General features: G+C 38.8%; 1 protein-coding gene across 1 annotated transcript in view; it reads left to right on the top strand.

Annotated features, from left to right (window-relative positions):
* IPO11 (importin 11) overlaps positions 1–14,394 on the top strand; it is a 95,109-nt gene that overhangs the window by 9,344 nt on the left and 71,371 nt on the right. Inside the window, exons 4-6 of the mRNA XM_061368671.1 lie at positions 525–625; positions 6,478–6,550; positions 11,232–11,435. Of these exons, the coding sequence (XP_061224655.1) occupies positions 525–625; positions 6,478–6,550; positions 11,232–11,435 (378 nt within the window). The remainder of the gene's footprint in view (positions 1–524; positions 626–6,477; positions 6,551–11,231; positions 11,436–14,394) is intronic.

Raw genomic sequence — 14,394 nt, forward strand, 5'->3', positions numbered from 1 at the left:
CAAGTTTGAATTGCTGTCCTACCAGGTCACTGTTTGCAATCAACATTGATAGTCAGGACAGTTCTTGGCACATTTTGAGGTAGTGAAGAAATCTCCCGAAAGCTGGATTCTGACAGTGCAGAATCTGACTGATTCTGCAGTGCAACAAACTTCTGAGAGCTATGTCATTAGAAAGTATAACAACTGGCCAGTGCTAGTGATTATTACCCTTTCATTCCCTGCTTAGCCAGACGAGATTAGAAATACATTTGCCTTATATGTTGGAGTTTTTAAATAAATCGGGTATTAAGGCCAGTAAGCACTTTTTTTTTTTATCTTTAAAAAGTAGCGTTTAACACAGTTTCATAGTTCCTGTCAAAACCTGACTAGCGCATTTTGTATATATACACCTGTACACATAGGTGTGACCTGTACATACAGAGGCCTGTGCACTCATGCATCTGCTAGTGCATGTGTTGATAGAGTTTCTATCCTGTCTGTGGTGTGTTCAGCAGTTTTTAACTTAATATTTTTGTTTTAAACAGAATATCTTTACGAATCATTCCCTGGATGTGAATGTAAGGTGGTTAGCTGTGCTGTACTTTAAAAATGGAATCGATCGCTACTGGAGACGGGTCGCACCACAGTAAGTTCTGACTTTCTTCCACTTAGCAAAACCAAATTTAGAAGGTTACATTTACCAGACTGGAAAACAGCAAACTCCATGGGTGAGAGAAGTTACTTAATTCATGGTGAAACTGATGTAATGTTTCAACACAGGACTCATTAATGAACTGTTTTGTCTTCATATTACTTCTTACAACTCTATTCATGTGCCATTTTGAAAATTGTGTTAGAAGGTTACTTTTATGAAGTGATGTCATAAGTGTCAGAATGTTAACACCTGGAGTTTCTGATAGTGGCATGTGTGAAAGGAAGTCTCTTGGAGAGATTATTAGGGAGCTGTTTAATGTGACTCATAATTCATTTGGAATGTGTACATGAGGTATACAGTAGCTGTTACAATGGCAAGTTCTGGTCTATTTTTTTTTTTTTATATGAGTTCTGATAATGCATGACAAAAAGTTCTTCAAAGATGCTTAAAATATAACCAGTATTCTCGAGCACTGTATCATTTATGTAAGTTACGAATGGTGCTATTATAATTTGTAATACTTACAGAATTATATCCTTGTCTGTGTTCTATGTGAAGTTTTTTATTTTTCCTTTAAAGAGTAGGTGTAACTTCAAAGAGTTTGAATTTTCCTTCACTGTTTTCAGGGGCTAGGAAGGACATAGAAGTGTTCAGTCTGTCTCTTAAAGGCTAGTAATATAAATAGGTGGGACATCGGTGTCAGGTCATATATGGTGTAAATTGGAATTCCAGGTCCAGTTTTTATGGATCATGAATCTAAGCTAGTTCACAAAATATGGCATTGTTTTCATTGTGTTCTTTGTTTAAGACAGTTTAATATGTTTTGCCTTATAAGCTTTTCCAAGTTCTACCAGAAGGGGGGAAAGTGATGAAATTCTGCATCTGCAGGACATTTTAACTACTGTAGTACTCCATTATTATGTAAAGCACTAGACTTTTTGTATATACAGATTAGTATGTAATTGTGAAACATCTGCAAAAGGAAAATACTGTCTTTTGCATGGAATCTGGCATCTTTGGCTTTTCTGGTAAAGTGATGAGGTAATGCTGCTTACATTACTGGTACTTAACAAGCGTTATTCAAAGCAATTAAAATATATTGTTCCAATTTGCCAGTATTTTTAGAGAGATATTAGTAGCCCTTCTGGGGAAAAAGACATGGTTCATTTCCTGCAGAAGTCATGATTACATGAAACTGTCTTTACATGACATTACATGAAACTGTCTTTACATGTCATTTCATGACTGTCATGAAACAGTATTACTGTTTGAGCAGAGGTAAAATTGAGTTTTCCTGTTACAAATGTGATTAAAAAAAAATAAATCATTTGCTATCATTAACGATTCCATGGGGTAAATTTGTATAAAATTTCTCTAGTTTTTCCCCACTTGTCATTTCTCTGCAGCAAATTTGATGTAATAAAATTATAAAATAAAGAAAGAAAGAAATTAAGAATTAAAGAATTAATAAATTATTGCCTGCTGTTAAAATTTCTGTGGGGCAAATATGCATTAAATTTCTGCTTTGTCTAATTATTTCAGCATTTCTAATTTCTTTCTATATTTCTTATACATGACCTACTGAAATATTTTGCACTGTCACAGATCTGTTTTCTCATAGCAGAATATATGAAGGGCATTTTGAAAAATGCGCTTTTAAGCTGTGATTTCTCAATCTTGTGAACCGGTTGTGTTTTGGGTTAGAATTTTTGAAGGTTTCATTGAACACGCAGCATTTTCGTTGTCCTTGCAAAATTCTTGCCTTTCATCTTGCCTCTCACATCAGCAGTAGCATGCTGTATCCATCCATTTAGTACCTCAAAGCTTGTTCTGATCTATCCAGCCTGTTTCATAGAGCAGGTCTTGGACTGGCAGGTGACTCCTTGAAGCTAAGGACCGATTGTTATATGTCTTTCTGTGGGATGCTAATTTAGACCTACCCACTTTTCTGAGCTGTCGATTTTCACAGAATCTAAGGAAAAAATCATACCGTTGACATTTCTGCTGTTTGCCAAATGTAGTTGAACTGTGACAGGTAGTTTAAAGAATTGTGAGAACTGGAGGAGTGTACTTGCAGACATTTAATATGGTCATATAACCTATATGCTCAGATATTTGTCTTGAATTTTCAAGAGCTTTCCCAGTACTTTGGATGTCTCTTCAGCAGTAGTGTGCTGAAGTTAATTTCATTTGAATCAAGCAGGACTAGCTTTACCCTTTTTCTTCTGAGTGTTCATGGCTTCTCAGCTGCTGCTACTGAAAAGCAGGAAAATGGATCATGAATTCTTTGGACAGTACAGTTGAGTGTTTTGTTATGCTAAAGTACTTAGAACACTGAATACACTTTTTTTTTTTCCATTTGTTTTAAGAACAAGTGATCCTTCTGAGATATTTTGTGCTTTGCACATGTTCACTCATGCAGTCTGTCCTGTTCGCTGTTGATTATCTACCTGCCTTGGAGTTACAGCAGCATTTTTCAGTGGGAGTGGTTTTAGAGATGAGCCTATGAACTTTCTCCCTCCTGCTTTCACAGGCAGCTTTCCAGATTGCTGTGGAGAAGAGCCTACGGTTGGCGTAACCTCTTTTCAGGCACAATTTGGCCTATTTTTTGGAATTTGTTGCTAACCTCTTCAAAATGTGGTCTCACTTTATGATTTCGTGTGTGACTTTATTTTCTTCAGAAATTGGTTTTCTTGAATTTGAGTGTTAAGTGCTCTTCTTGAACATGTTTTTGACTTTTACAGAGAGTTACAGTTAAAAACTGTCTTTTGTGGACTGTGTTCTCCAATTTGATTACTGCATGGGAAACTTTAATAATACGTCTCAAATCCGTATTTATTTGTTTGAATAATAACTATAAATAACTCTACAGATTTGTATTTCTGGTTTATGAAATACATTTTAAATACCTGGATACATGTTCCCCCATGCCACAGAAAAAGATCATAGAGTCATAGATGGTCTGGGTCAGAAGGGTCCTTAAAGATCATCTAGTTCCACCCCACCCTGCCACAGGCAGGGACACCTTCCACAGGACCTTGTTGCTTAAAGCCCCGTCCAACCTGGCAAGATCAGAACCTTTGAAATTTCAAATTGTGAGACTGCAACATGACAGGAGTTCACCTCTAGAAGAACTTGTTTTAACTTCTGCTTGGATGAAATTCGGTGCTGAAGGGAAATAACTTCATAGAATTGTAGATTCTTAGAATACCAGCTTGAAGGGGACCTCAAGGATCATTGGTCTGACCTTTCTTGGCAAATCATGACCGAGGCAGGATGTCCCAGCACCCTATCCAGCTGAATCTTGGAAATGCCCAACATTAGGGAATCCACTACTTCCCTGGGGAGATTATTCCAATGGGTGATGGTTTGGCTTGTGAAAAATTTTCCTGTTGTGTTCAACTGGAGTCTCCCCAGGAATTACTCGTGCCCATTACCCCTCATCTTTTCCATGTGACACCTTGTATAAAGTGAGTCTCCATTTTCTTTGTGGCCACCCTTCAGCACTGGCCTTGTTGAATGATACGCAAGCCTCTTACCTTCTAGCCTGCCTATAACGTTTCTTTTTTTTGATGGAGCTGTGGGCTTTTTGTGCAGGACGATATAGTTGCCGCTGCCTGTGGCCATGCCTGCGACTCCGCCGGCTGAGGGGGGGGTGTGTGTGTATATCCGTCGGTGTCCAGAAGATGTCGCTGTGGCACCGGGTAAACATTGTTTTCCCAGTGGCACTTCATCTGCCTTGTCTCTTAGGTTTTGCTTTGTTCCATTTCACTGCTCCTTGACAGCTTTGCTTATGGTAAGGTTCTGTATTTGAGGCGCTCATCCTCATGAGTCTGTTTGTTTTCCTTCCCTTGTTTTTGTTTATAGTGGCAAAAAGCTTAATTACAGCATTTTAATTTATAGTAACAAATTCAATGCTTAGTGCTTGTGGAATATGCATATGATATGATTAATATAATTATGAAAAAATAAGTAAAGCAAGGGGCCTCATGGGGTCACAAGCAAGGAAAATGAGACAGTAAACCATTATTTTTTTTCTTTTTCTTTTTTTTTTTTTCTATACAAACCAGTTTTATGTGCTTTCTGTTATTGCTAAGGTATTGTACAAGCTACATTTAATTGAGATGAGATGTCTTAATCCTTTAACAGGTTTCACATTTTAGATACCACTTAAAATACGCCTGTATACATGGAAATTATATATTGCATTTTGTATTAAAAAAGAAAAGGGGACCACAGAAATTTTATGTCCCTAAAATGTCATCTAGTAACTTTGGAAATAGTTCCCTTCAGAGAAATTTTTACTGTTGTGGAAATCTCTGAACTTTACCCAAAATGTTTTTAGACATAATTTAATTTTGTGTAAAAATACCTTATCGCTTAAGGCTTGATAAAAAAAATAAAAATATTTAAATGTGGCTCCTGAGTGCTGTAGGTTACCTTTGAAATTAAGTTTTAGCATGCAGTTCTGAGTCACCAGTGAAACAATAAATTGCTCTCCTTATGTATTATACTTACTGGTAAGTCTTTGATTAACGAAATAGTGAATACTGATGTTATATATGGGGGGGAGGACGGAAGTGACAACTAGAACATTGCAAATGTTTGAGCTTAGAGTAAGTGCTACCTCTACATATTATTATTTTGAGATGAGTATTTAGTATTTGCTTAGATTAGTGTAAAAGCTCTATTTTGGGGAGCTTTAGGCATAATTTTATATCTCACTATATGAAACTAGTAGGTTAGTGTCTGTATTTAAGGTTAGACAAGAAGTGGTTGTGTTGGTGTGTTTAGTCTTAATTTCTGGTCACTAAACTTCATCGAGATGTGATGATGGCATGCATGCTTCTAAATTGTTGCAATGTTAGGTAAAACAGTTTCAGCTAAACATCCTTGTTGTCATCATTTTAGTCTTTTTAAGTACAAGAAGCGGTTTTCTAGATGTTATCAGTAAATGAAAGTGGATTTTTATCTGGTTGTATAGTCTATAAATACAAACAGAAAATAAGTTATGTTTTGTGCCTGGAACCTAAAAGAAAATTACTTGGGTCATATAAAGTCTGAGGTAGTACAAGAGTAATATGATACTGTAACTTGTAGTCTTAAACTGATACAAGTCCCTGAAGTATAAAGATATCATAAAGCTGCACTTCAATGAAAATTAACCTTCATGGTTCAGAATTTAACTCTCTTACTAGTTTTCCCTGCTTTTTTGAAGATTATATAAACATTTTTTTCACTCAAAGGTATGATCGTTTTAAAAGATCCATATTTTTAAGTGTAGCTGTGTGGCTTGCTTATAGAAAAGGATTTGTAGTAGAAAAAGATTATTGCTTTTGCAAAAAGTTGTTATCTGGTACTGTGATTGCCTTATACTGGGCAACTTTTTGTCATTATCCATTAGTATATATGTGCAAAGTCATGCTCAATCATCCATCCCCACAGTAAAAACTGTCTGTGTAATAACAATCAGCTCATAGTTCGTATAGTTTTGCCTTATTTTTGTAATATATCTGGGTACCTAACTCTGTGACCTTTTACTGTTTGTGTTTGCAAAGGTCACATCAAAACTGGAGGCTAAAAGCCCTCACAAATACCTCTGTTTACTTCTTCTTTTTTTAAATATCTTGAAATAGGGGAAAAACAAATGGTGTTCTCTGGGTATTTTATCATGCTGTTGCTTTTGAGAAAATAGTGTACAGAAGTAATCTTCAGTCTAACACAGATGCACAAATGGAAATAATAATTTAATTTCTGTGTCTAGTAATAGAAAGTTTTTTAAAATCTGAAGAGTTGTTTTCTATTGGAAATGAAATAATAATCTAATAAATATATCCTGACAGTGCTCTTTCTGAAGAAGAAAAAACTACATTGCGTGCCGGACTTATTGCCAACTTTAATGAGCCAGTGAATCAGGTTAGTGGTGAACAATTATTAATCTCCCAGCAAGTGCTTGTGTGGGTGTATATATTGGTTTCTGTCTTCACAAAGTTTCAATTTACATGTTGCCTTTTGGACAGGTCTTTATGTTGAAGTGAGATCTTTCCCCATAGATCATAATTCATTTAATTATTTAGGTTGGAAACAGCATGTTCTGTCTCTTTAGTTTGTTTTTGGTTGCAGTGGCAGTTTATGTAGTCCCTCATTGTTTATGTAGCCATTTGGTGAAGTAGTTCAGGGAATGAAGGCAGCTTGAAAATAACCTGTGTTCCCCAAGTGATTTTTTTTTCATCTGTATCTGTTCTCTGATCTGACTCAAGGAAATGTGGTGTTGGTATAGCAGGAATGAGCTGCTGAAAATGCTGCTGCATAAACAGACCTTAGCAGTATTGATGTCACATGTCTAATTACAACGTTAATAAATTTAAATAGCATTCAATAGGATATTGTCTTGTCTTGTAAAAAGTGACTAACTATAAGCTACTATTTTGATTAGAGTAAGGATTTATTGTTAAATTTATTATAGAGCTAAAGTTAGGGACTCAGAATATGCATATGCTGGCTGAATCAGTCTTCCTTCTGTTAACTTCTTCTTACTCATGTAAGTATAAGATTCTGCAAGGAAGTATTTCCTAATATTTTGAGCTAGGTCTTAACTTTTTCGGTAAAATACAGAAATGAGTTATATAAGGTAAAGCTTAAAATGAAAAAGAAAAGCAAACAAATTATGTTCTATTGACAGCTCCGTTTCAACTTTCTCAGGATTCCTCAATGGGATGAAAGTTATTTGTAGGATTAGATCAATGTATCAAAATTAGGGTAAAACAGTCTTTGCAGAAGACCTTTTACAATGACAATTTGGATTTTATTTAAAGTTTTTATTTCAAATGCAGATAGATGTAGAAAATATCTTTAACTTCATAGTGCAGCCATATTATCAATGTAAAAAATACAACCAAATAATAATAAATGTAAAAATATGACCCATGAATGACGCAGGGAACTACAGACCAGTCAGTCTCACCTCTGTGCCTGGCAAAATCTTGGAGCACATTCTCCTGGAAGGCATGCTAAGGCACATGAAAATCAACAAGGTGCTTGGTGACAGCCAGCATGGCTTCACTAAGGAGAAATCCTGCTTGACCAGTTTGATGGCCTTCTGTGATGGGGCTATGGAACTGATGGACGGGGCACAGCAGTTGATGTCATCTACCTGGATTTGTGAAAAGCGTTTGACACTGTCCCACACAACATCCTTGTCTCTAAATTGGATAGACATCAATTTGATGAATGGACCACTTGGTAAGTAAAGAACTGGCTGGATGGCCGCATGCAAAGTATTGTGATCAATGGCTCAGTGTTCAGCTGGAGACCAGTAGCGACTGGTGTCCCTCAGGGATCGGTGTTGGGACCGGTCTTGTTTAACATCTTCATTGCTCACATGGACAGTGGGATTGAGTGCACCCTCAGAAAGTTTGCCGATGACACCAAGCTGTGAGGTTTGCTTGTTAAGCTGGAGGGAAGGAATGCCATCCAGAGGGACCTTGGCACGCTTGTGAGGTGGGCTGATGCCAGCCTCATGAATTTTAACCATGCCAAGTGCAAGGTCCTACACCTGGGTTGGAGCAATCCGAGGCACAGCTACAGGTTGGGCAGAGAAGAGATTCAGAGCAGCCCTGCGGAGAAGGACTTGGGGGTGGTGGTCAATGAGAAAATGAACATGAGCCGGCTTCAGTGTGCACTCGCAGCCCAGAAAGCCAACGGTATCCCGGGGTGCATCAGAAGCAGTGTGACCAGCAGGTCGAAGGAGGTGATCCTGCCCCTCTGCCCTCGTGAGACCTCACTTGGAGTATTGTGTGCAGTTCTGATGTCCTCAACATAAAAAGGACATGGATCTGTTGGAACAAGTCCAGAGGAGGGCCACGAGGATGATCAGGGGACTGAAGCACCTCCTGTATGAAGATCGGCTGAGAAAGTTGGGACTGTTCAGCCTGGAGAAGAGAAGGCTGCGTGGAGACCTCGTAGCAGCCTTCCAGTATCTGAAGGGAGCCTATAGGGATGCTGAGGAGGGACTCTTCATTAGGGACTGTAGTGATAGGACAAGGGGTAATGGGTTAAAACTTAAACAGGGGAAGTTTAGATTGGATATAAGGAGGAAATTCCTGTGAGGGTGGTGAGGCACTGGAATGGGTTGCCCAAGGAAGTTGTGAATTCTCCATCCCTGGTGGTGTTCAGGGCCAGTTTGGTCAGAGCCTTGGGTGAGATGACTTAGTGTGAGGTGTCCCTGCCCATGGCAGGGGTGTTGGAACCAGACGATCTTAAGGTCTTTTCCAACCCTAACTATTCTATGATTCTGTATTACTTGTTTCTTTATTTCTACCAAAAAAACCTATGCAGTATGTCATGTTGTCACAAAGTTTGTGTTATGTATGCTCCTACTAGGTAGTATAAAATTTATCAAGTATTTAATTTTGAAGGGGTTGCATGAGATTTGTATTTCTAAGAACCTAATGTTAATTGCATGTAATGTAAAGCAACTCAAACTTTCATTTTTTCCATACCTTCGTTAGTTTTAGTATTTGCTTTCTTAAACAATAGAGGTTAAAGTTATAGTAGTATGTAGTTACAAACTGCCCTGCTCATGTTCTGTAGTTCTGAGACTGTATTTACATGCTGAGATTGAAACTTTAACTGACTTTATAAAGACAAGCAGCTTTATGTGTGTGTTCCTATGGTATTTTTGGGTTGTAGTGTTTTAAGCTTGAACGGTTTTGTTCTGTTTTTATGCTAGCAGCCTGCTTCTAAATGATTGCTCAGTTATTGTTATATTGAAGTACATTTGCAGACTTAATCTCCCCTTCTGTTGCCCTTGTTCCCCAGTCTGCGCTCTAAAAATCTTGAGGTTTTCTTTCAGAGGCACCTTTCATTTAGTCCCTAGTCTGCTGATACGTCTGAGTTTTGATAGTCTGTGTTTCTGATAAGTGCTGTTTTCCAGTCGCAGATAATTTATAACACGATTACTATCTGATTGCGTTTTATGCACCAAGGTAGAAAAAATATATCCTCTTTATGTATAAAAAGAAAAAAAGAATGAGTAAAAAAATAGAAGAATTAGACATAGAATTGAGATGTGATGACACTAGCTGACTTCTAGGGGAAGGGGGGAACTAAAACACAACATACCATGGTTGGGAGCATAATTTCCATCCTGTGAAGATATTTAACATATGGAAAGAACAGAGAATCTTTGTTTTGGGTTGGTTCCTTTTTTTCTTCCCCCCCCCCCCCCCCCGTTAAAAAGACTGCTCTCAAGGAAGAGTGTGCCTGGTACCCGTGGGAGGCTTGCTTCTTGTATCACATGTGGAGAAGAGTTTACTTGCTCCTTCCTTCCAGTTGACATCACTTGATCAAAAAATAAATAAGACTTACAGCTCTTCCTTGTAAATGTTGACATAAGTTTTCTGAAACAAATCTTCTCCCTAAGCAAGTGGGTAGGAATTAATATCGTAGGAAGTTTTGGGGGGTGGTCCGATTTCAGATTAAACAGCTAAGGAAGCAGTAAAGGAGGACATGGCCTTTTGTGCCTGTATATTGCTTGGATTCCTTTTGGTAGCATAAGGAAGTGACTTCTCTAGGCTGGAAGTGTGGTGGTAGTTGTTAAGGGTATTTTGAAGGTGAGAGCATCTGCTTCATTAATCCAATCAAGGACCTTTAAAAGACTAATGGGATAAGAACAGGAAAACAAGGCTGTGAAGGTTTTGGATATTTGAGGTGGGCTTGTGAGGGATTATACAAAATCTGTTAAGGAATGTTTACGGGAAGGGAGTTGTGGAACAGCAAACTGGGGAATAGACAGAAAGAGGGTATAAAAAGGGCCAGTCGTGTAAACTCACAGCTTGTCAGTACCCATGTCTGAGCAAACCCTGCACCTAATCACTGCCATCTGTCCTGTCTTCTGATTGACTCCCTTAACTACTTTTTTGCATAATCTCACTCTCTTCACTGTGTGTTCATGCTGCAACAGCCAGGTGCCAGCTACTGGCAAGACTTGCATGAGCGGAATTTGGTGCCAGCAGCCAAACTTGGATGGTGAGGGTAGTGTAGATGCCTGTGGCCCATGGTGTGAGGGTCTGGAACAAGTGAGAGTCTCAGCTTAAGCTGGTGGGCTGGAACTGTGCCTTACAGGCACATGTGCCTGTGGGGAGGGAGTGTCTGTCTAAAAGCTAAAACTTTGGTATAGCAGAAATAACTAATACGTACTCAGCAGTCTGTGTTTGTATTCAGCAGTCTATGTTTGCTTGTAGAAAGTAATAGAAAAGATTATGAAGTAGAATCAGCTCCCAAATGTCTGTTTCTTCATTGCTGTGATTTCTAGAAGAAATATTCAGTAGTCTTTATGTAAAATTTAAACATCATGGCCAGATAAGCATTTTGTGTAAACATTTACTGTAAACGCACAATAGAAGACTTTTTTTTCATGAGTTTATTTGCATTCAGCAAAATAAAAAATCGTTTGAGGTGAAAAAGACCACACAATCTAGCGATCCATACTTTCTTTTTTTTTTTATTTTATTTAGGGTAGGTTATTAATTTCTGCATTGCTCATTTAACCGATCTTTGACTTTGTGGTGCCTGTTCTCTTCCATGTTTTTTGCAGATTGCAACTCAGATCTCTGTACTAATCGCTAAAGTTGCCAGAGTAGACTGCCCAAGGCAATGGCCAGAACTTATACCCACTCTTCTAGAATCTGTGAAGGTCCAAGATGATCTTCAACAACACAGAGCTCTACTTACCTTATACCATGTTACGAAGACCCTGGCATCCAAAAGGCTGGCTGCAGATAGGAAGCTTTTCTATGATGTAAGTAATGTGATGCATGATTGTAGAGCGCGCAGTCCATGTGTTGTACGTGCTTGCCACTTCCTGTGGGTAGCTGGCAGTGCATTAATGGCACATATATTGTGTGTAATGTCTGTCTTTGAAGTGCTGTTACTTTGGTGGGTGTATGTAAAATATGAAATAACTGAAAGTCAGTTTCTAGGTGAAATCTTTTTGAGATTTTTATTAATTTTGCACGTAGCTTGTTATAGTAACTTGTGTTAAGAAGCAGATATGTTCATATACAGAACAATATCTGCATATCAACCTAACATCATTCTGTACAGCAGATCTGATTATATATAAATTTGTAGTATCTTGGAATTGTGCTCTGGACTCATAATTCAATATAATTTATAATCTTTTAGAAATACTGTTTTTAAGGCTTCCATACAATATTATTTTTGGCTATTGTTATCAGTGGAATTGTTTGGGTTTTTTTTCCAGATTTAATTTCCGAATTAATTAAAAGGCAATATGTAAATACAAATGCCATAATTTTGTCTTATGCAGCTTACATTCTCCATTGCAAGAAACCACTAATTAGAACACAGAATTACCTGTGGCTGTAGGTCGTTGCATCTCCAATCCCATTTGGAGTTAAGCAGTGATGTAGTACTGAATTTAGGGAGTTAAACATCTTTTCCAAACATGTTACACTTGAATTTTCAAAATTTTATTTCATTCCTCCATTTTAAATAAAAGATTAGAGGACAGATAATGCAGACTATTTCTGAAGTTTTGCCTATTTATCTATGAAGAAAAAAAGTTCTGGCTGTGTAATCATTAAAGTGAAATTTTAATTAGGAGTCTGAGGCACGGAAGGCTGACTCCTGTAATAGGACAGGACTGAAACGATGATACATTGCTATGAGATCTGTGTGTAGAGGAACCGTGTGTTTTCTCTCTCTGCTGTATATAGGTACAGATGAATATAACCTCTGTATAGGAAATACTTGTTTATATTTTGAAATTTATTAGGCCGTTATACGTGATCTGGATAATCATGTATTATGGAATTAATTCCAAAAGGTATTGATATTAATTCCAAAGCAATAAAGCATGAGCAAGATAATGACTTTTTTTCTAGAGCTCTCCTAAATCAAGGTACTGCTTACACAGCCTTGTTATAGAATCATAGAATAATAGAATACTTAGGGTTGAAAATGACCTTAAGATCATCTAGTTCCAACCCCCCTGCCATGGGCAGGGATGCCTCACACTAAACCATGTCGCCCAAGGCTCTGACCAGCCTGGCTTTGAACACCACCAGGGAACTTCATCTGACTGCCATGATTTTTTAAATATGATGGACAGTGGCTTATCAACTTCATTTTCCATCTCCTTCAGGACCTGCGGATGGATTTCATCAGGTCCAATGGACTTGTGCATGTTCAGGTTCTTAAGATGGTCTGAAGCCAGATCCTTTCCTACAATAGGCCTAGGGTCTTCATTCTCACAGTCCCTGTGTCTGCCTTCCAAGACTTGGGTGGTGTGATCAGAGCATTTGCCAGTGAAGACTGAGGCAAAGAAGTCATTAAGAACCTCAGCCTTCTCCAAGTTCATGGTAGCCAGTTCTCCCAGTATCTTCCAGAGAGGGCCCATGTTGTCCCCAGTCTGTCTTTTATTTGCTACGTACCTACAGAATCCCTTCCTGTTACCTTTCACATCCCTAGCCAAGTTTAATTCTAACTGGGCCTTAGCTTTCCTAACTTGGTCCCTAGCTTCCCGGACAACATCCTGTATTCTTCCCAGGCCACCTGTCCTTGCTTCCTCTTTTGTATGCCTTTTTTCCCCTCTAAGTTTCCTCAGCAGCTCCTTATCCATCCAAGGAGGTTTCCTGGCTCTCCTGGTGCACTTCCCTCTAGGCGGGATGCAACACTCCTGAGCTTGTATAGACTTGTCGTACTTGTCTCTAAACTGGAGAGACATGGTTTGACGGATGGACCATGTGGTGGATAAGGAATTGCCTGAATGGTTGCACTCTAGATGCTGTAGTCAAGGGTTCAATGTGTAACTGAAGATGGGTAATGAATGATGTTCCTCAGGGGGTGGTGTTGGAATTGGTCCTGTTCATTATCTTTGTCAGCGACATGGACAATGGGATTGAATGCGCCCTCAGCAAGGTTGCTGATGACACCAAGCTGTGTGGTGTGGTTGATATGCTGGAGGAAAAGGATGCCATCCAGAGGGACCTTTGACAGGCTCAAGAGGTGGCCAGTGCCAACATCATGAAGTTCAGCAAGGCCAAGTGTAAGGTTTTGCACTGGCTCAGGGCAGTCCCAGGCACAGCTGCAGGCTGGGCAGAGAATGGATTGAGAAGACTGAGAACAGCCGTATCGGAAAGGACTTGGTGTTGATTGCTGAGAAGCTCAACATGAGCCAGCAGTTGCAGCACCATATACTGGGCTGTATCAAAATGATTGTGGCCAGCAGGTTGAGGGAGGGGATTCTCCCCCTCTACTTTGCTCTTTTGAGACTCCATATGCAGTTGTGCATTCAGCTCTGGGGCCCCCAATACAAGAGGGACATGGACCTGTTAGGGAGTCCAGAGGAGGCCACACAGATGCTCCGAGGGTTGGAGCACCTCTGTTATGGAGACAGACTGAGAGAGGTGGGGTTGTTCAGCCTGAAGAAGAGAAGGCTCTGGAGAAAACTTAGAGCACCTTCCAGTCCCTAAAGGGGGCCTGCAGAAAATCTGAAGAGGGACTTTTTACAAAGAAATGTAGTAACAGGAGAAATGGAATGGCTTTAAGCTGACAGAGTACATGTAGATTAGATGATAGGAAAAGATTCTACACTGTAAAGGCAGTGAAATAGTGGAGGAGGCTGCCCAAACAAGTTTGGATGCCCCTCATTTGTTAATAAATCAATTATTGTTTTAAATTTTTTTAGTACTAAGGTACGCTGGTTAACAAACAAATGCATTTATAAAGAGTAT

This window comes from Neopsephotus bourkii, unplaced genomic scaffold (assembly GCF_033783945.1).
Source record: "Neopsephotus bourkii isolate Nb327-2 ecotype Australia unplaced genomic scaffold, CSIRO-AGI_Nbou_v1 NB_1436, whole genome shotgun sequence".
In the NCBI taxonomy this organism is placed as follows: Eukaryota; Metazoa; Chordata; class Aves; order Psittaciformes; family Psittacidae; genus Neopsephotus; species Neopsephotus bourkii.